The sequence below is a fragment of the Papilio xuthus genome, unplaced genomic scaffold (genome assembly GCF_000836235.2).
Source record: "Papilio xuthus unplaced genomic scaffold, Pxut_1.1 DF828142.1, whole genome shotgun sequence".
Lineage (NCBI taxonomy): Eukaryota > Metazoa > Arthropoda > Insecta > Lepidoptera > Papilionidae > Papilio > Papilio xuthus.
This window is the reverse complement of record NW_013530507.1, coordinates 6948681-6969398: the sequence shown is the minus strand read 5'-3', so window position 1 is coordinate 6969398 and position 20718 is coordinate 6948681. Positions and strand designations below refer to the sequence as shown.

At 35.2% G+C, this 20718-nt stretch overlaps 4 protein-coding genes across 4 annotated transcripts in view; 3 read left to right on the top strand and 1 right to left on the bottom strand.

Annotated features, from left to right (window-relative positions):
- The window catches only part of Eps-15 (Epidermal growth factor receptor pathway substrate 15), a 17246-nt gene extending 12650 nt beyond the window's left edge, over positions 1–4596 (top strand). Inside the window, exon 17 of the mRNA XM_013307072.1 lies at positions 2799–4596. Within this exon, the coding sequence (XP_013162526.1) occupies positions 2799–3681 (883 nt within the window). The 3' untranslated portion in view covers positions 3682–4596. The remainder of the gene's footprint in view (positions 1–2798) is intronic.
- Positions 4597–9077: 4481 nt separating this feature from the next.
- On the top strand, positions 9078–13825 carry LOC106114542 (nose resistant to fluoxetine protein 6-like). Its single transcript, XM_013307801.1, has 12 exons — positions 9078–9455; positions 9613–9752; positions 10012–10366; positions 10630–10738; positions 10855–10942; positions 11218–11384; positions 11607–11795; positions 11946–12122; positions 12387–12534; positions 12645–12849; positions 13082–13224; positions 13307–13825. The coding sequence occupies exons 1-12, from the start codon at positions 9383–9385 to the stop codon at positions 13460–13462; spliced, it is 1950 nt and encodes a 649-aa protein (XP_013163255.1). The 5' UTR covers positions 9078–9382; the 3' UTR covers positions 13463–13825.
- A 1390-nt stretch (positions 13826–15215) lies between these two features.
- On the top strand, positions 15216–17216 carry LOC106114092 (uncharacterized). The gene is made up of 3 exons (XM_013307178.1): positions 15216–16141; positions 16468–16698; positions 17028–17216. The coding sequence occupies exons 1-3, from the start codon at positions 15395–15397 to the stop codon at positions 17205–17207; spliced, it is 1158 nt and encodes a 385-aa protein (XP_013162632.1). The 5' UTR covers positions 15216–15394; the 3' UTR covers positions 17208–17216.
- A 185-nt stretch (positions 17217–17401) lies between these two features.
- On the bottom strand, positions 17402–19503 carry LOC106114083 (uncharacterized). Its single transcript, XM_013307167.1, has 3 exons — positions 18657–19503; positions 18005–18235; positions 17402–17658 (listed from the first exon to the last, which is right to left on the bottom strand). The coding sequence occupies exons 1-3, from the start codon at positions 19401–19403 to the stop codon at positions 17476–17478; spliced, it is 1161 nt and encodes a 386-aa protein (XP_013162621.1). The 5' UTR covers positions 19404–19503; the 3' UTR covers positions 17402–17475.
- Positions 19504–20718: the final 1215 nt, after the last annotated feature.

The following is a 20718-nucleotide window of genomic DNA, read 5'->3' as shown; positions in this document are numbered from 1 at the left end:
CGCCCCGCCCCGCCCCAACCCCCCGCACAAGGTACGTGCTGCATACATTGATGTATGGACCGCGTTATACATTGTATGTGGACGTCTGACTACTTCTTAACTTACTTGTAACTTAATTGCGGCTAAATATTTATTATATTAGGTGTTAATAAAAAACATTTTAACGTTAAATATTGTGGATGTTATTTTTTTTTTTCTTTTACATTTTTTGCGAATATGAATGAATTATTGTCTAAATCGACATACAATGAAATAACATTAACTTACGATATAATATAATTTTAAATTTTTATTTATTTTTATGTTGTATGCTAGGCAGATCTATCAAATTACTTCAAGGAATATCTAATTTATTTTAAAAACATAATGGAATAAAGCAATTTATTATCTGGCTAGCTACAAGCAATAAAAGGATTATTTACTTTTTTTTTGTTTTCAGATTTTGTATTTGTTTAGTACACAGAGCAGTTTTTTTGTCCTCCTCCCTTACAGTCGCGGCATTACAACCGCCGCTTGACAACTTACAGCTAAATATATTATTGTTTGTTTGTTTGTTTGTACGCTGCAGAGAAAGTAAAATGTATGTAATGTACCGCTTATTTTTATTTTTTAGAGAATGGCACATTTTTTTTGTTTGTCTTGCCTTTATAGCCTCACCAGTAATATACATTTAACGCTATTGTGGAAAAAATAGAACTATTTTCTTAGCGCACTTTTAGAAGGTTTTATGAAGGTCATGTTAGGTGTCCTGTTTTCCCGGTCAGGTTGTAAATTATACATACTTTTTTAATATATGGAAGTTACAAAAAATGAAACATTTGGTCTGAAATAAATGTTTGACCTTAACAAATGAAATCCAATGACTTTTTTTGGATATAAGTACGCGTTTTTGAATAACTAAAAATGCCTGTTACGTTTTATGGTTTCCAATTTATCAAATAATAACATCGATATAGATAAATCATATTTATACTGAATATTTTCCACAAAAGTCTGTCTGCAAGTTTGTTATTTGCAATAGAATAAATTAGCATAACATTATTGTTCACACTACGATATTCAAAGACCGTGTTTCAAAAATTTATCATCGCTTTGGTTTGACTTTTAACTGTATTTTGAAAAATATATGATAAATCTTACTAATATTATAAATGCGAAAGTTTGGATGGATGTTTGTTAGACGGTATCTCCGGTAATTTCATAGAATATAGTATGAAAGAACACATAGGCTTTTCAAATAATTGAAAGACGGTCTTTTATCAATCAGTCGAGCTTTTGAATAAATACAATAATTTTACTTTCTCTGTTGCGCTGAATGCCATTCTCGATCCACTCCAATAGTGGAATATCACGTGACTTTCATACGTTGCTAAAAATTAACTTAAACATATAATTTTTTAATTTAAATCACGTCCAAAATTGCATTTGCAAAAAAAAAAACAAGCAAACGAAATAAAATTCTCTTTTTCCAATTAATTAATATTTAATTTCGATGAAGAAATTCTCAGTAATTATATTTTTGTAAGCTTTCGATTACTTAATTTGGAATATTTAAGTCACGTGATGACTACAAAGTTTGTAGTATAGTATTTTTCAAATATATTGGCGGCTCGAAACTTTGTACGACTGCAGAACACAATTTTAATTGTATTTAGGGGTAGCGGGATGCGGGGTAGGGTACTATTGCTCAGATGACCTTGAGCCGCCAATATATTTGAAATGACTTATACACGTGAAGTGCAAATATGTATACGTCACTTGCGTATACGTAGTACGCACGGGTATGTGATATTTTATTTTAATTTTACTGTATTTTTCTTTTATTTTACCCCCTTAATAAATATGCTTTCTCAAATAATACGAAAACCTATCTAATAATTCTGTTCATAAACTTGAAAATTTGAAAGTTTTGTCGTAATTACAATTAATTTGAGTGAGCATATTTTTTATTCGCACAGTTTGCGCACGTGTTACTTAGTCGCCCGCTTAGCGACCTCTGTGGTGACAAGCGCTTTTTTTCTAATTTATTTAGTGTTGTGTCTTGTCAGTGGCCATATTTATTTTGCTTATTTTATACGTTTATAGCTTTATTTTCCTGTTTCGTTATCAAAAAATCCTTCATTATCGGTCTTTTTACAAGCTTTTGTTCCTCTTGTCCTTAGAAATTTTTAGACTTATTTTCATGCATGCTGGTTTGAAAGCTAATTTTGTAGTAGGAATATTAATATTGCATGGTGTAGACTAACAAATGTATACTAATATTAGTAAATGGATGCACTTTGTTTGATGGTTACTGTAGCAGACGCTATTTCCGCTTTAAGTTTCATTTCATTCGTTTAATAATTGTTTTAATTTCATTTATTTTCGTTTGTTTCATTTTCTAATTTACTATCTAACTATATGTACATATGTTTGTATTGTCTTGTGAACACTTTGTGACATTTTGAACTGATAATAAGTATTGAGGTTTTCAAATATGTCGGCGGCTCGGAACTTTGTACGAGTCGCGGCATAGAACACATTTATAGGTGTTGCGCAACGTAATAAATCAAAGTTTTCTGAAAATATTGTATTATTAAAAACTCATATATTTGTTAGTAAATACTTTATTTATTTTTATAATTTAATGTGTTTTCCCTTCAAAAATTGACAATTAATATTATACACATTTACACCAAAATAGAAAAAAAAAACAGTTTTATAAAATAAATATATTTTTCTAGAAAGAGGTTTAAATGTTGTTTGAATGTCACAGAGTGCGTCCCCTTGTCGAGTTGAGATTGTCCACTAAGGTGCTAACACGCTCGCTTGTCCCCACATTGCAGCGCTAAGCGGACGCGGCGGCCGGTCACGTGCGTACACCCGTCTCTCTCTCTCTCTCACACCCGACACACGCCTCTCACTCACACACTTTGTTGCGTCCAGACCGACCGCGCCAAACCGATGGAATTCACCGACGACCCCTTCAAAGACTACAGATACGAGGACCCCTTCAATATAGAGGACCCCTTCGCCGACGTCACCGACTCCAGGAAGACGGACCCCTTCGCCCGCTCCACCTCCGCAGTCGGCTTCGAGATGGACGACTTCTCCTCGCCCCTGCCCATGCTCAACGGCGGCCCCAAGCCCCGCAGCGGCCGCTCCTCCGCCCCGCCCCTCGCATACGACCCCTTCGCCTCGCGTTCGCACTTTAAAAACAACAACAACGACTCGTGGGCGGCCTGGCCCGACGACAACTGGGCCTCCGATGACGCCTGGAACAAGCCTAACGCCACCAACTCCGCCAGCTCGACCGCCGACCGCAAGACCGACAACTGGGCCAACAAGACCGACAACTGGGCGACAGACTGGGGCGCCACCGACACCAACAAGAACCTGAACGAAACCTGGCCCACTAATACCAGTACCTTGCCCAGTAAGAAGGAGAAATCGCCGAAGCCGGTGAAGTACGCTAAGTCGCTCGTCCACACGATAGGAGGGATAGGAAGGACTAAGCAGAACAAAGAAAAGAAGACTAAACCGACGGAGGCTAAGAGCGTGGAGTTTCTGCCGTCGGAGGAGCAGCAGTGGGCCTGGGCGGCCGCTGAGTCGAAGCGGCTGGAGGCGGAGGCGGAGGCGCGGCGGCGGCAGGAGGACGCCGAGCTGCAGCTCGCGTTAGCTATATCCAGGCAGGAGAAGTGACCCTCTCGGTGGTGACCGGTTAAAGGTCATGTATCTCCTCCGGTCCTCGCGAGGGCGGTCACAACTTCCACTATACTTATTCGTGCATTTCAAACGATCCGTCTTTCATTAGGAGATGATTCGTATGTCTCCATAGTAAAGCTTATGTCATACTTTGACATGGCATCGAGCGTTGCACGTCTGGAGCTATATTTGTTTGTCTCTTTCGACGACCAATTCAGTGGCTAAAGTGGAAGGGAGACAACAATAGAGTGGTGCAATACCGTCGCCACATCTTGGCGTTCGTATGATGCATGCTTTAAACAAAATTATTCCATTAAATAAAAACTTGTAGTACCTTATATGTTTCAGAGTTTGTACCCGGTTAAGCTTTCTTCCTTTTGTATATGTTGCGCGTTTTAAACAGTTGTAAATATTTGTTATGCCTTTGCGAGGTTCAATTATTTAATGATAATTTAACACGGTTAAGTACATATATCTGTTATGTAACGTAAAGATTATAAATTATAAGTTATGCCAGTGAAAGTATAAAATTATACTTATGTTCTAACCGTCTTTATCTATTTTTAAATGTATGGAACAAAAATAACAAAAAAATGACTAGTCAATAAAAAAATAATTTCCATTTATAAATTGGTAAACATTGAACAAGAAATAACTTAAATCGGGAAATTGCTTAACGCTTAAATAATGATGTTGTTTAGTTATTTCAAGATACATATAATTTAGCGAAGAATCCGTGTATAAAATCAATCTGAAATACATTTAACTTAAAATAAAACGTTACTACGTGTTTGATAACGAATGTAGGAACGTTGTAATATCGCATGTCTATGCATTTGAAAGTAAACGCATTTCTTTAAAAAAAATGTTAAAGATTTTTTTGTAATCGAAGGTGGTAAATGAGCAAAATAACGAAACGACAACTGCCTATAGTCATCTGAAATAAATTAGGCCATTCGTACACAAGGGCCGTAAATCTTTTAAATACCGTTGCATCGCGAGTATCGCTTTGCACGCGTTTATTCTATTCGATCAGTACAGGCATAGCGACTAAACAAAACTGGAGATTTGCTCAGCCATTTTGAAAACAACAGCGATTGCGATTTTCTTACGACGACCTTAACAAACAGGTTGCGAGCAACTACTTTTGGCCATTAAAGATAATGTCAGCGACGTGTGACTCTACGAACGTTCATACCGCCCCTATTCTATTTACATTGCCTTGTGTACGAAGGGTTTTAAAAAATTACAGATGCGTTGCCCACCTCTCCCATATCAATGATGGTTTGCCATCATACTGTGGCGGTGTAACGGCCTGATTTAAATTAAGAGTTACTCGTTGTTTTTTAGTTTTAATACAGTTTAGTAAATAAATCCCTAGACATGTATTGGCAATATAAAGCATGTTTTTAAGTAGAATATTTTATCGTTTTTAAATAATGTAATATTTATTAAATATTGTTTATATCTAAATCGTAAGGTTTAGAAACTTTTACAATTATGTTTTTAAATAATTCTTTTTATTTTAATTTTCTATATGAATATAAACATTGGTCGACATAGTTATTTTGAGTTTAAATTCATGAAATACGGTTTTAAATTCTCAAATATCAAATTAATTGAACTTCATTAAAAATTTATAAAATCTTGAATTATTTCGTAGATAGCAATGATATATTTTAGTAGTTGATATTATTTGTATATATATTGAAAGTAAATAATATACGTTTTGTTCCACTCACCGCTAGCTTTATCTTAGTTATGTTGTACATATTGATGTAATCCTGTATAGAATTCCATTGAGCTATCGATTTAATTATATACCTTAGCTCAGACTGTGCATTTTATTTGTGTATAGTGTTGTTAAAATATCGATTTGATATATCGATATCGATAACTGCGATCTATCGTCTTGTAATAAACATCAAAATGTTGGGGCATCATGTCGGGCGAGTTGGGTGTTCCAAAGACGCTACATTAAACCAAAAAAAAACGTTCATATATTCATCCATCCAACTCTTAAGAGTTGTGAATCATTTCGCGACTATCAACAAATTATATATCGCCTACCCGAAGTAACTTCAGGTATATCTTAGCTTAAAATTCACTTAGCGACGTAGAAACCATCGGTCAAGTCCGGCTTACATGCACGGAAAATCTTGAGAACAATAATGACTACAACACTAGCTTGCTGGGACATGGCATTCGTATGAAACATTTAACATATGTCTCCGCAAGCGTTTATATTATAGTTGTTAGTGAATAATTGTAAAATGAAACGTACCGCATACCAACGTGTTTATGGGTATTATTCAAAAATTGTTATATCTTTCTTAGGCGCTGTTGTTTGTGCCGCGCGCCGCTCCTACGCCATTTTGTTTTAAATTCAGTGTCGACAGTTTATAGAGCATTTAAAATATATTTGTAATTGATTTCTACATTATATTAAATATTCAAATTCGGATTATTAATGTTGTGAATGATCGTCTATTAATAATAATAAAATGATAATAAGATATGACTTATTACTCATATAAATAAGCGTGGTGGCGACGCGCGGCCCGTATCTGTTATCAAGTATATAATGTATCTTTTCAATGATAGCGAAATAAATAATACTTTAATTCTGTACGTTGACGTGTATATGTGTATTTAAAGCTATAAAATAATAATATATTTGATAATATACAGTTTAAGGTAGCTTGAGGAATCGACCGAAACATTGGTATCTGTCGCGGTGGGTTTGCGAACATTTTGTTAGTAATGTTTAAAGAACTTTTGAAAAAAAGAAATAATTACCAAATATAAACATCAACTACAATAATGAGTTAGGAAATTAGCAAGACATTGTAGTAAACACTGGGTGTTTCCCATTGGCTTTAATAGATTCATTACCCCATTGGGAAAAAATCATTGTACCAATTAATCAAAAATAGTAGGCCGATTGATGAACGGGAAACACTATAAATCCAAGAATAACTCGAGATGTGTTGACCAGATCTGTGAGACTAATTTATTTTACGGTGTATGAATGGTATTAATTATAAAAAATTTTTTTTATAAATTTTGCAAGATAAAGCGTATAATTTTGTGGCATTTAGAAAATCACTTTGCATATTTAAAAATCGCCTATCTTAACTTTTCATGATAAATTATTCAACGCCGCTTAAAGAATGCAACGAAGTAATTTGAAAGCAAAGCTACGTCTGTACGTAGTTTTATAAGTAATGTTGATTGTGTGAAGAAAAATTGTCTTTGGATGTACAAATTATTTCAATTAATTTGTTACTGACGGGTATTTTGTTGGTAGTTTCTTAATTTATCTAGGAAACAATGACCATGAATGTTTGTAGGTCAAGACTGTTACAAAATAAATGTTGTCTTCAATTGATTAATGCTTATTGTATATTGCTATCCACTCAAGTGACATTTTGTTAACGTGTGTATGCAGGGACCTTTATTACGATGGGGTGTAAGGTTTGTAAAAATTGCGTGAAAAAAAATCTTCAACGATGTTTATTTGAATATCATTAAATTGCTTTTCTCGCGAGTTATAGCCTAGCTCTATACTAGTACTACTACTAGCTCTACAATAACTAACTGTTAAACAAATTATTTTGTTATTTAGCGTTGTGCGTAGAAATTTTGATGTAATGTAGATGGTAGGACATTTGGCGGAGTGGCGCCATCTATGTACTTGTTACGAGAGATTTGAATTTTGTACCCCGACCTTTGTACTTTCAAGTTTTTGAAGAATTGTATCGTTAATACTCGTAGCTATGGTTCGATGTTCAGGACTTCCCTATACGTTTCCACAATAACTACATATAGGAAATTTAGCTTTTATATTATTGGGATAGAGATTATAGCAATTATTTCAATCGTTAATAGTCTGAAAAGTTATCGATGTAAAAGACAATGATCTGTGCATTCGCTTTTGTACTTTATATTGTTAAGCTATTGTCGTATTTATACATCAATTTCTAAAAAAATAAACGGGGACCTACATGTTTGAAACTATGGAGGTGCGTTACGTAACCCAAATGTCTTTTTTCGTGCTGATTTTTCTAAGGATTAATTTAGAAAAATGGGTAAATGTTTGTTCGAATGCACCGAGTCGTTATAGATTGCAAATTAAGGAAATTCTACTAGGTACTAATGCAATGGTAAACTTTAAATGTTTATATTAGCATGTGAATGTTTGCAGTAAATTAGCGTAAGGCAACACGTGTCTTCTGTGGGTGTTAATATGGCGATAACTATTTTCTGTATTGTTTATCAATTTCATCTAATAACTAATTTGTAAAACACGATGGTGTTGATATATTCAAGACAGAATATACTGGATGTTGCTGCGAGTATATTGCGAGGAAGTTATAATATTACGTAGATAGTAGCTGCACCAATGATGACCTACTTTATGAAATGCGTATCATTTCATTTTGAGACTGTATTTGCGAATAATATTTCTACTTATCATGTTGGATCTATGTGTTCTAACAGGTGACACCGAACGCTTTTGAAACGTAAAAAAATATTGAATGATTTTGAGTTTTTAGTCAATTGTAATTCTCAAATTTGTTATGTGTTGAATAAGTTATGGTTGTATGTTGCTTGAGTGCGCTGCTATTGTTGATGATTATCTAAAGTTTATTTGTAACTATGTATAGACGATGGGACTGGTCAGGTACCACAGTTCGGACTTGCGTCATTACCTGCTGAACTATATCCGTTGTAATGAAACTATGATACTATATTATATAAAAATAATTCCTGAAATAATAAAAGGAACAATACTGTACAATTTGTTGTTTTTATTTTTTACTAGCTGTCGCCCGCGCTTCGTCTGCGCGGAATTAAAGAAAACCTTAGTGAGTATCCTATGTACTCTTCCAGACTATGCTTTCCATTTGTGCCAAATTTCATCAAGATCCGTTGAGCCGTTACGCGGATACCTTTAAACATCCATCTATCCATCTAAATATTCACATAATTTTATAATTTACAGTTTTGTTTATTTTTAGTAATGTCTGTCGTCAAGGTTAAACAAATAAAAACCGGTTATTTTAGTACCAAAATATAATCGTGATCGTGTAAATGTCTTTGTCTCAAAATTACAGCAAGCTGATATCTTTTTCTAGACGTACAAATAAATTTCGTTATAAAAACACATTGCAGTTCTTCTTGAAATAAATACTAACTTAAGAATTGTTGGATTCCATAAAAAGTTATATCTTCTATTCCATTGAGAAGTTTTATTTTGATTTAACACTTCATCTTAACCTATTAAAGTAATTATAAAAATTATCAAAGTTTAAAAACAAGGACATATGAATAAGTATGCTGAAAGAATCGGGATGTGATCATGAAAAAAATACATGTTACATGACTACTAGCGAGAACTTAGGTTCTAGACCCGAAAAGCCCTAAGGTTTTTAGGGTCGCACCCCTGTAGAAACATAAACCACGTAAGATATTTTTACACAAAAACAAATCACGCCCGTAACCCACAGGGGTAGGCAGAGACCACGGACCTCCATTTGGTGCAGTCCTGGTAGCGTCGATTTTGTTTGAAAGTAAGTAGAAAAGTATAAAAAAAAGAAAAGTTCAAGATATAAAGGGGCTGTATTTTGGTTTGTCGCGTCATAAGTTGAATAGTCGTAGGTGTGCTTGTACGAAAGTATCGTCGGTGGACAAAATGTGGTTTAGCGCGTTCTTTTGTTTACTTTTGGTATTAAACACATGCAACGGAATTATTTATCATTTAAATGGTTTGTATATTTTAAAATTTTACGTGTATATTCTTGCTAAAATCTAACAATAATTATCAATTAAAATTATCACTGGAAGCAGAAAGCATCGGAGACTGACACAAGCTGATGATGAATTAAAACTGTGTTCAAGTGTGTTGTGATGGTTTTGTTTAAGATTCAGAGCATCAGCGTATGCCGCGACTCTTCGACTTGGACCGTTACGATTCCTGTCTGACGAGCGACCATGGCTTGTATTGTGTCTTAAGAGTTGACTTGTTTGCAGACGAAAGCAACCGACTTATGAATCAAATTAAAGTTAGTTAAACTCATCTCTAAATGTTACTAACCTTTGAAATATGTCATTGTTTCATCCATCTCATTCTCTTTGAAGAAACCAGAGATAATTTTTTGCAGTTACTGTAATGAAGCTTCACGGCTTACCGTTAAATAACCTTAGTTCTTTAACAAGACTTTTTTTCTACATTAAAGTTTCCCATTTGTAGAATTTTAAAATTAACATGTTACATTTGACTCGAGTATGAGAATAACAGTAAAGTTGTTTTAATATTTGCAGGAGTACTCCGCATATGCAGCTAAACATTATAATTACACGTACATAGATAGAGGCGTTTGTATTACACAAACATGTAAAGAATTCATTAAAGGGAGAGATTTAGAAAAATATATTGAAAGAAATCAAGTAATAGAGGAGTGTCTGAATACAACTATGTTTAAACAATATGGACTACAAGCTAATGTTACAGAGATATACAATTGTGATAGACACGATGACAAAGTACAAATTGACGACACAGATTGGATAGTGGCTGGAGTGATAGTAGCTTTAGTATTTTTGGTCCTTCTAGGCACTTTATACGATGTGATGCATAATAAAATTAGTGTATCCAAAAATAATATGAATAATGAAGGTGAATTCGTAATTGTATTGTATTGTGCCGGACGCACCGCACGCACGGATTTTGCTTCGTCCTTCAATGTGGGCAACGCAAATTTTGGACGCAGCGCTATGTCAAATCATAAAAAGCAAATTAAAATCTGTTGCGGGCCGTGCGTGCCGTGCATTCGGCGCGGATCAATGGACCCGTATATTTACATTTAGTGATCGTTGAGGTCGACTATAATTGAATTATTTTTTATAACATATAATCTATTTTTTATAATAATATTTCAGAATATTATTTGTTGATGAATTTTTCATTGCGCAAAAATTGGAATGATTTGGTGAGTGATGAAAGTACAGATCCAAGACGTAATAGACTGAAGGGGTTGCGAGGAGTCAGGTAAGGGATGAGACCTCCGTATTGGATCCAATGTTAAGATTTAAGTGTGCATGCATAGGAAAAAATACGAGTGTGGGATTAGAATAGGAAGATGATGGTGACTGTATCGTTTTCAGATCGATCACGAATTGCCTCATGATACTGGCGCACGTAGCCTTCATCAATTCGGCGGGTTTCATGGACTCTCCTCATGCTGTTGAAAAGGTAATTATAAATGGACTCGATTGTTATTATTATTATTTGTCAATTAAATTATTATAGCAGAAGCACACAAATAACTTAGCAATAGATCAGTACCAACCAGAAATATTTAAATAAAAAAATGTTATATTCCATAGGAATTATTCAGTATTTATTTATTGAATATCCATGATTTTGTCGTGCCTTTTGGTAACTTTGGTTATTTATATATTGGTAGGTTTGGCTTTATTCCTTATTATTATGACATGACGTAACGTATCTTGGTTTGATATTTTCAGACATACGAGTCGTTTCAGTATCACTTGCTGTACAACGGCTTGCTGATAGTGCAAGTATTTTTCCTCATGTCGGCCTTCCTGCAGTCCTACCTGATGCATTTACGCTCCGAGGTGGCGCCCTTCCAGTGGTCCGAGTTGCCGATAATAATGTTTGCGAGATGGTGGAGGTACAAACTCCTACGCTTCTTAATAGCAAAAATTTACAATTGTCTCTGTTACTTTGTTATACAGAGAAATTGTTAGTTGATTGATTCTTAATTTCTAAATTTATTAATAGTAGTTTTTAAATTCATCACTATTGGAGGGTCGAGTCAGTTTCAAATGTAAAAAATTGCTAGATAGTTGGGCAGGGGCCGCTAGTATTTCACATGGACTGTATTGTTTTCCAGACTGAGTCCGACTTATGCCGTATTGTTGGCGTTCTCTGGGACGTGGCTGCGGCACTTAGGGGCGGGGCCACTGTGGAGGCTGTACGTGGGCGACTCCGTGGTGGCGCAGTGCCGCCGCTACTGGCCACATCACTTGCTCTATATTAATAACTATGTCGCTGGTGATACTGCTTGCCAACTGCAAACCTGGTGAGAAATCTACCTTGAGAAAGCTACCGACGCTTTTTTGTCTCATATCAAGGTGATATGAGACAAAAAAGCACAGTGCATAAATTAAAAAAAAAAGCTGAAATTTAGCATATGTGTGCTATGTTGAGTTTGTGCGATGTATGTTTGCAGGCACATAGCCGTGGACATGCAGTTGTTCGTGGTGACGATGTTGGTGTATATGTGCACCAGAGGGCGCGGGCGCGGCTGGCACCTCGCGCTGGGCCTGCTGCTGTTGGTGGGGCTGCTGGGGCCGCCGCTGCACGTCTGGCTGCAGGACCTGCAGGCGCTGGCTATGGTCACACCGGAGTCAGTCAGCCAAACTTATCCAATTTCTTCCCATTGATAGACCAATATAGTAGTATAGTTTACTCGCTTACAGAGTGCATTATTGTTTTTAGCGTTTATAAGTTTATCTGGATTTTTAACATGCGAGTTTTTTTATTAACAACAGACCTAGACCAGACCAATGTAGAAGGTATATTAGCTAGTGTTACATTATATTTTAGCACGATTGCTAGTATTTTTGTATAATAAGAAAGGATTGTTACAATGTAAGGTATCATGTGGTAGATTTTTCCGTCGCCTGGCGGTGACTCGTACGTTCCGCTTACTGCACATCCTATGCCACAACAACCTCACCTGCTACGTGGTCGGCCTGGCCACCGGTTCCCTCGTCTACCGTCTGCAGAAGGACAACGTGGATTTGTCTAAATATAAGTTAAGTTACTATCTTTTACGGAATATAAAAAATACACAGTATGGTTCAACTGGTAACAATATAGGAAGTATCGTGAACTACAATTGATAAAAGGTGTATCTTTCTATTAGAGGTGGGGTATGTTGAGCTGGTGCTTGGTGCCGGGAATCGCGTGTCTGTTCCTGACGGGGCGTGTGTTCTATGCGGAGGGGGCGGAGGTGTCTGGGGATGTGTCCGGGAGCGTGGCGTGGCGCGCGCTGTACTCAGCAACGCACCGCCTCGCCATGGCCGCGTTCGTCGCTATGCTTGTTGTCACCCTCACTATGAGACTCTGTGGTTAGTCTTCGATATAGCATTTAGATTAGCTTTTAGAATGGATGAGGGAATCGCTACTATCGCGATTGACATGAGTACTTCAATACGAAGAGGATCATGAGATAATTTCGACGTTTACAGGGGGGCGCAAGTGAGTTGTCGTAATTTAGTTTGAATTATACCCATCGGTTCAGTTCTTTCATCAAATATGTTGTAAACTGTCAGGGGTGTGGGCATCCATCTTTTATTTCAGATAGTTTTAGCAAGTTGTTCGAGTGGCGGGGCTGGCTGGTGCCGAGCCGGCTGGCGTACAGCGTGTACCTGCTGCACATGAACCTGGTGCACATGGCGATCGGCCTGCGCACGCACCTCGCCACTGTCTCGCCATTCTACATGGTGCGTCATGCTAAACAGTAAAAAATATTTCATACTTTTGAAGATCTGTCGTTTATGTAGCAAGATTTGCCATGTTTGCCAGCTGGTGACATACTTCGGCATTGTGGTGATGTCTGTGCTGATTGCTCTGCCGTTCTACCTGGTGGTGGAGGCACCGCTGGCTGGACTGCTGCTATCATTGCTCGGCCACACTCAGAAGACGAACACGAAACAAAACAAGGAGAAGAAGATCTCGTAATGCTACATGTCTTACTAATTAGAGGCGTTGAGTAGTCTCCTTAATATGATTTTCTCTTAGGGTTTCCCTTAGTAAATGATTAAAGACTCTCTAGTTTTATTACAGATATGTTTAGATGATGTATAATTGTTTTTGATAAACAATATGAATGTTGTACACGTTATAAAAATATGAAATTGTTGATAAATAAAATAAATTATACAAATTACAATAAAGATTTTTTTTTACTTCTAAATCTGGAACTGAAGGTGGCCATAGGAAATTCGCAATGAAACGACACAAACTTATTCAGTTTGGGCTCGTTTGAATATAAATGACGAATAGTTTGTGCTTTTTTATTTTTAATTAATAGAAGCTGGCTTTCAAAAAGTTTTTTTGTTTTAATTTTATTCCTATACATTTTAATTCCTACTAGAGATAGTTTTCGTTGATCGATAGAGAATATGTCTAATTTCTTTGAAAGTTGGACAATACCTGACCACGTTTCAAACGAACTTTAAATGGAAGTTTGTTTGATATTCGCCGTGTCTTTATCTTAGGTAAAGTTTGCGAAGGCGGAGCTAGGCACTATCCGGTAACATCCGCAAGTGCAATTAATTCACTTTAGTAAAGTTTTATCTGAGATCCGGCGCGCAGAGCTCCGGAATTAATCTGCGAGTGTTGCAAGATTAAAACACAATTATCTTGTAGCAAACTTTCAATGTATTGTTTAATGGCAATGCTGGGAAGATAATTATAAAACATTTATTATTTCTCTATGTTACTGTGAAGGACGGTCGACGCATTTATATAAAATGTATTGTCATCCCTCACATTCTTTTTAATTAAATAGGGACAACAATACACGTCATTTGAATTTTCCGTTTAAACAATCACTGCAATCCGTCAACTCCATTTTGCTGCAATATAGGTGTATTTTAATTTTTAAGACTACATGTCGCGCCCAACTCCGTCCGAGCGGCATTAAAAAAAACTTAATTAGTAGCCTATTAATTCTTCCAGGCTATGTTCTACATTAATGCCAATTTTTAGCGAGATCCATCCTTCCGCTCTGGAGAAATCTTACAAACATTTATCCATTCAAACATTATTTATCATGTTAGTACTTACCTGTATGATGTTTTGCGTTTTATTAATGTAATTTTATCTCAAATAGTTCGCCTCAATTAATTTTGTGATAATAAAACTTTGTCATCAAAATATGTAGATATATTTTAGGTCATGATAAAATAGTTATCTTTAGGCGGACCAACAAAGAAGAGATAACGATAATAATAATTAAATTTGTAATTAAACGATTACCATTTGCAAAAAAATAAAAAAAAATAATAACATATTTATGGTTTAGTAGCTATCGCCCGCGAGCCCTTCCGCGCGGAATTAAAAAAATTAAGTAACCTTTGTGTTGTTCCAGGCTATGAAGCCGTTCTGGTGATACATTCTAACAAAGATCCATCCATTCATCCAAATATTAGCATTTATATTAGTAAGATGAATTCACAAAGTTTGTTATTTAGTAAGATAAATTAGCCGCGTTTTGATCTACGTAGCTAGTAATAAAAAATATGAACTGATGACGTAGATGCAAAGTTATTATTATGTTCGATGTTAAATAAAGATTTGCAACTCATCTGTCTGTATTATGTGGTCTTGTGATGAAAATGATTATTGCAACAAATTACACAATATTATTTCAACTCGTAGACGATTGTAGGTACATAATAGTATGTTATTATATACATCGTAAACACGGCGTAATACAAGCTATACAAGATAAATAATTAGATAAAATAATTTATGCTGTTTTCCGTATCCACTATGATATAAATAATCGCAGTCGACGTTGAACTGGTTTCCAGTTGAGTTTACAAAAACAACATTTAATTTTCTTGTGTTTATATAATATAAATATTGTTAAATAAAATCAGTGTTATGGCAGAGGAATGTGAGAGACGTCTTCGGATTACAATAGACAATATAGCTAAGGAGATTGGATATGAAAATCATGAAGTAAGTGTTCGTGAGTTTCACACAGGTGGTGCTAACTACACCTCACGTTTGTACCACATTATACTATCAACACCAAAACATGAAGACTTGAAACTGTTCGCGAAAGTCGCGGCTACAGCGGAGGAAGTGCGGAAGATGTATCCATTCCAAATCTTCGATACGGAAATCTACGTATATACCAAACTGCTTAAAAGATATAGAGAACTGGAGAACGAGAATGGGATTGAGAAACAGAACAGGCTAACAACGACCAAGTTTTATGGCTTTAGTAAAGTATATCTATACGAAACATTGGTGATGGAGGACATGGTAGCTAAGGGTTTTAAGACGTATGATAGATTTAAAAGCATTGATTGGCAGCACGCTTCTCAAGCAGTGTTTGAACTGGCAAAGTTCCACGCGCTTTCAATAGCTATAAGAGATAAAGACTCTGAAGAGTTTGATAATTTAACGAGCAATTTTGGTTTGTTATTTGATGGCGTACAATTTAAAACATTCTTTGATATTGCTTACAAATCAGCTCTTTCGGCGATTAAGGAGGAACATCGGCAGCGGCTGACCGATTTTTTTAACAAGCAAGACTTCGACTTTTATAATAAACCCATTCGATATCCTGTACTCACGCACGGAGATTACAGGCCCAGCAACTTGATGTATAAAGTATACGAGGTGAGGATCTTATTTTTTTCATAATATTGTCACTTTAGTACCAACTTATCAAAATCAAATATAACTTCTTTCGGTTACGTTGATAGATTGTCATTTACCTTTAACTTCAGCTTGGAAAATTTTTGATGTTCATTATCTTGCTACTACGCATTACTTTTTAATGACTCGTTTATTTAAAATAATCTTTGTTTTTTACTTTTTGCTGGCAATGCATCTGAAGTTACTCTAATATTGTAGATTACGTTATTCCCGACGCTTGTTTGTTCCTTTTTCTTATTAAAAAAAGTTTTTATAGATATATGTTGTTTATGTTTTTTTTCTTACAGGATGGCAAGTTGGATATCGTTCCATTAGACTACCAAGGATGTCAGATATCCAGCCCCTTAAGAGACTTAATGTATTTTATATTTTCCGGAACCGATGGAGTTTTCCGCGCCCGATGTTATCGACAACTGCTCGATTCCTATTATTCTGAATTAAATAAAGCCTTGCGAAGGTTACACGTGGACCCTGAAAAAGTTTATTCCAAAGAAGATTTTGAGTACGAATTAGAATTGGTAAGGAAAATATAATTTTATAAACGTCACTGTATTATAAAATGAAGTAAGAAGGGGGTGAATCCAGATGTATGTATGGAAGTAGAAGAGACGTCCATACTGTGCCAAATCTTGGAGGGGAGAGACCAGAAAGATGAAACTTTAATATCTGTTAACACGCTCAACCTGTTAACAAATATTAAAGTTTATATTATAAATGGAGTTTTTATCAACCTATTTATTATAGGATGTAGAAAAAATAAATGAAACTTAGTGATCTGTGTTTAGGACATCTCGGATATTATTATGTTTCATTTATTCAGTATCGTAAACTAAATTATTGCTTCCAGATGCAGCCGTATGGCCTGATCATGGGTGTGATGCTGCTTCCTGTAATAACAGTGCACGAGGAAAACGCTCCGGATATGACAAAGAGCACCTTTGAAGACTTTGCAATCACACCTAACGAAGTGGGTGCGCAGAGATTGAACGAAGTTGTTGAGGATTTCATTGAAATGGGAATATTATAATATATATCAACAAAACTCATCGTTTTATTTACACCTTACACTTTCCTAGTGAAAGCAATAATATGAGCTTCAACAGAATGATCGTAATGATAATATTTAAATTTGTGTTATGGAGACAAATTGTTCAGTCTTATGTAAATTTTATTTTTTCTACTTGTGGTATATTAGAATAGTATAGGAAAATAAAAGATCACTGATTGTAGTAGATATTATATTTGTAAGATATATTATTTGAATTAGGTAACGAAACTTTTTATTAATAATCGAATCAAAGGACGCCGAGTTTCACGAAATCGTCGATAAGATCGTTGAGTCTTTGTGAGCCTATCTGACATGGTTCGATCTCGAATACGTTGCGATCTTCCGTGTTCTCCATATTCTGAGCGTTTTCTACGAAAGCTGACATACCGGGCAATATGAGAGTACCCATTATAACGACGTATGGTTCAAACTGAAAGCAATAGAAATGATAATTAAATGTTTCTTCCTGTCTTAGCAAGTCCACAGGGAACTTGATATTAATATTTTGTATAGCCCAGTTACTCTAAGGTGTACAGCTCAAAAAGATGCCTTGTCAGATCATTATTCCGACTCACTAAATCTCATAATTTAAATTATTACTTTTAGACATTATTAGTTAGAATCCCCTGGCGTGAATGACGCGCATTCGTTACAAAATCCAGTGTCAGAATGAATAGTGAGGGGACACAAACGTCGACATTTTAGTAAGACTAGTGTTAGGTGAATACATTGGCACATTTTTGTATAATATTTTCTTCCTAACATTACAAACTTACCAATTTTATATCGTGCTGAAAGTCATCCTTTGTATAAACAGTATCGGGATCAATGTTTAATCTTTTCAGAGAGCCGCAGAATTCTGAGTAATAGTGATCGAGGAGTTGATGATAATGTTGTGAACGAAATTCTTTGTCAGTTGAAAGAATTATAAAGTACATTAAATCTATTAAAGGGCTTGATATCTGGAAACCTTGATAGTCAACTATAATCAGCTCCAGTTCACCATTCTGGAAAAGAATAATACGATGATGATCACCTGTTCAACCACAAATGAAAGTAAACAATACAGGCATATTGTAGGCTTACTCCTCTAGTATACAAAGGTTTGATATGCTTTTGTTTTAATTTTTTTTGTAATACTTAGGCCGTGGGCAAGAAATTATTGACAAGCAGGACGGCATGACGTCGGCGCGTCGGAGGGAGGCGACGTAAACAAAAAATACTAATCTGCTGCCATTTGTTTCCGTTCGTTGCGCCGGCGCCTTCGGCCTGGTCGTCGCAAACGCAGTATTTATCTATTGATTTTATTTTATCAGCGAGTGACGTATGTTTTATTCAATTCCTACTATTGTTTATTTTACACTTTCTTATCAATGTGATGATCTAAAAGGTTTATGGCGAAACATATAATAATAAAAGTATTTTTACCTCAATTTCTTTGTGCATAATATTGCTATGCCTGAAGTCACCATGTGCAAGTACGGGGCATCGTGTAGTTATTTTAGAAAAGTTGAAATTTTGTGCTTTAAGAAAATCTACAAGCCGTTGACGATTTTCTTGTTTAATCGCAGCGTAGGTTTTCGATGCATGATTATCGAAAAAGTCTTTCAAAAAATGTTCATTAAACAATAAAGGAAATCTTTCCTTGTATTTCTCAAATTCCTCTGGAAAATTGAGCCTAAATTCGACTGAGAGCGAGTGGAACTTCGCCAGCTCGGATACTGCTCGTGACGCGTACTTCCAGTCGACGCACATAAACCTGTCCAGTGTGGTGAAACCTTTGGGCGTCAAATCTTCTAATATTAAGCTTTCCTTCAAATATTCATTGCTGTATCCATAACATTTGATAGAACGCAGCCTGTGCTTTGTATTGATGCAATATTTCTCTTCAAACTCTTGATAGCGTTTGAGAATGTGAGAATAATAAAGTATTTCATTGGTGTAGATCTCTATTGGAAACTTTGATCTCATCTTTTCACTCAGAACGGCGATTTTAGCGAACAGGTTGAGATCCGGGCAGCCGGGAGCGGACAGGGTAACGTAGTATAGACGCGAGGTGTAGTTTGCACCGCCAGTGTTCAATTCGCGAACGTTCGTTTTGTAATTTGCATAACCTTGCTCCTTGGCCACTGATTCCAGTTTGCAATACATTAGTTTCTCAGCGTCGTCGGCCATTTTTCACTATTTTCAATTTATAAAAACAAAAAGCAATATTTTTTAAATTAGAATTAAATTCAAATTAAAGTTAGGTTTATGTGCTTACTCTAATAAGCTTAAGCATAATATGAATCACAATTTAATTGCGAAACTTTATTTAAGGCATTCATCCTTAAGATTCTTGTCAACAAAAAATATCTTATGATAAAAAATTGTGAAATATTTTCGCCTTTATCTATAGTGTTGTGTGAATACTAATAAGGTTGTGTTTTGTTTGATAACATCGCATCACTCCTACCACATTGTTGCTATTGGATCAACTAATTATCTTGGTATATGATATAGCGGTTTTCTTATCTTAATTGTCATGTTGCGTTGTAAGTATATACGATGACTAATTTATTTATATTTTGAAGGGGAATGATTTGTATATCTGTAACGAATAAATTTAAAAACTATTAGATAGAAAGCTAACTATCATTAGAAAGCTACATATTATCATTTAGAAACTTTGGCTATGTTAATTTTAACTATAATTTAGTAAACGTGATTACAGCGTGTTTCTGAATCCTTTAAAATCGCCTTTTTTGGCTTACGTAAGCTAAATGATTAGATTTATATAAAATTAATTGTAAGATCTCAATAATTGCTACAAAAAGTTTGCAATGACCACCACATTTTGCTTTAACATAATCAATAAAAAGGAAAATTATCAGCGGCGTTATTTTTTTAAGCTAAATTTTGATTTTAATATTGATAAAAATTGCAATTTTACGCCGGTGTATATAAATATTGACATCATTCAGTGTGAATTTAGTCGCATTTGGACATTATACAATGACGGACAACGATGAAATAATACGCGAAGTCGTGAACAAAATCGCTGTTAAGGAAAAATACGACAATAGTGAAGTTAAAATACAAAAAATAAGCAGCAATGGAGCTTATTACGCATATGAATTATGCGAAATCGTGATATCAGCTAAAAATCCCCAAGTCCCCTGTTTGCTGAGAGATTAAACGATATCATTAATGATTATATTAAAATGGGAAATTTGTAAAACCGTATAGTCTTTGCTATAAAATTTTTAACGGTTCGATTACTTTTTAAATGCATTCACTTTAGGCTATTTTGTATGAAAATAATAAAAAATATTTGTTTTCTCCTTCGTACCTATTGCTATGTTTCCTACTGATGAATTATTGCACTTTCAAACCTGTATTTAAATAACAGAAGTTTTCCAAAGTGGTTTTTATAAGACGCAATATTTTTATTACAATTTTTGTAGGTTATGAATTTTTTTAATATTTATCACTTCTATTATAAGATGAT

Coding starts and splice junctions, on each gene's coding strand:
- LOC106114542 (XM_013307801.1), top strand. CDS start 9,383: ATGTGGTTTAGCGCGTTCTTTTGTTTACTTTTGGTATTAAACACATGC. Junction 9,753..10,011: donor GACTTATGAATCAAATTAAA/GTTAGTTAAACT, acceptor TAATATTTGCAG/GAGTACTCCGCATATGCAGC. Junction 11,385..11,606: donor ATGTTTGCGAGATGGTGGAG/GTACAAACTCCT, acceptor ATTGTTTTCCAG/ACTGAGTCCGACTTATGCCG.
- LOC106114092 (XM_013307178.1), top strand. CDS start 15,395: ATGGCAGAGGAATGTGAGAGACGTCTTCGGATTACAATAGACAATATA. Junction 16,142..16,467: donor TGATGTATAAAGTATACGAG/GTGAGGATCTTA, acceptor TTTTTCTTACAG/GATGGCAAGTTGGATATCGT. Junction 16,699..17,027: donor TTGAGTACGAATTAGAATTG/GTAAGGAAAATA, acceptor TATTGCTTCCAG/ATGCAGCCGTATGGCCTGAT.
- LOC106114083 (XM_013307167.1), bottom strand. CDS start 19,403: ATGGCCGACGACGCTGAGAAACTAATGTATTGCAAACTGGAATCAGTG. Junction 18,236..18,656: donor TTATGCACAAAGAAATTGAG/GTAAAAATACTT, acceptor ATTCTTTTCCAG/AATGGTGAACTGGAGCTGAT. Junction 17,659..18,004: donor TTCAGCACGATATAAAATTG/GTAAGTTTGTAA, acceptor TATTGCTTTCAG/TTTGAACCATACGTCGTTAT.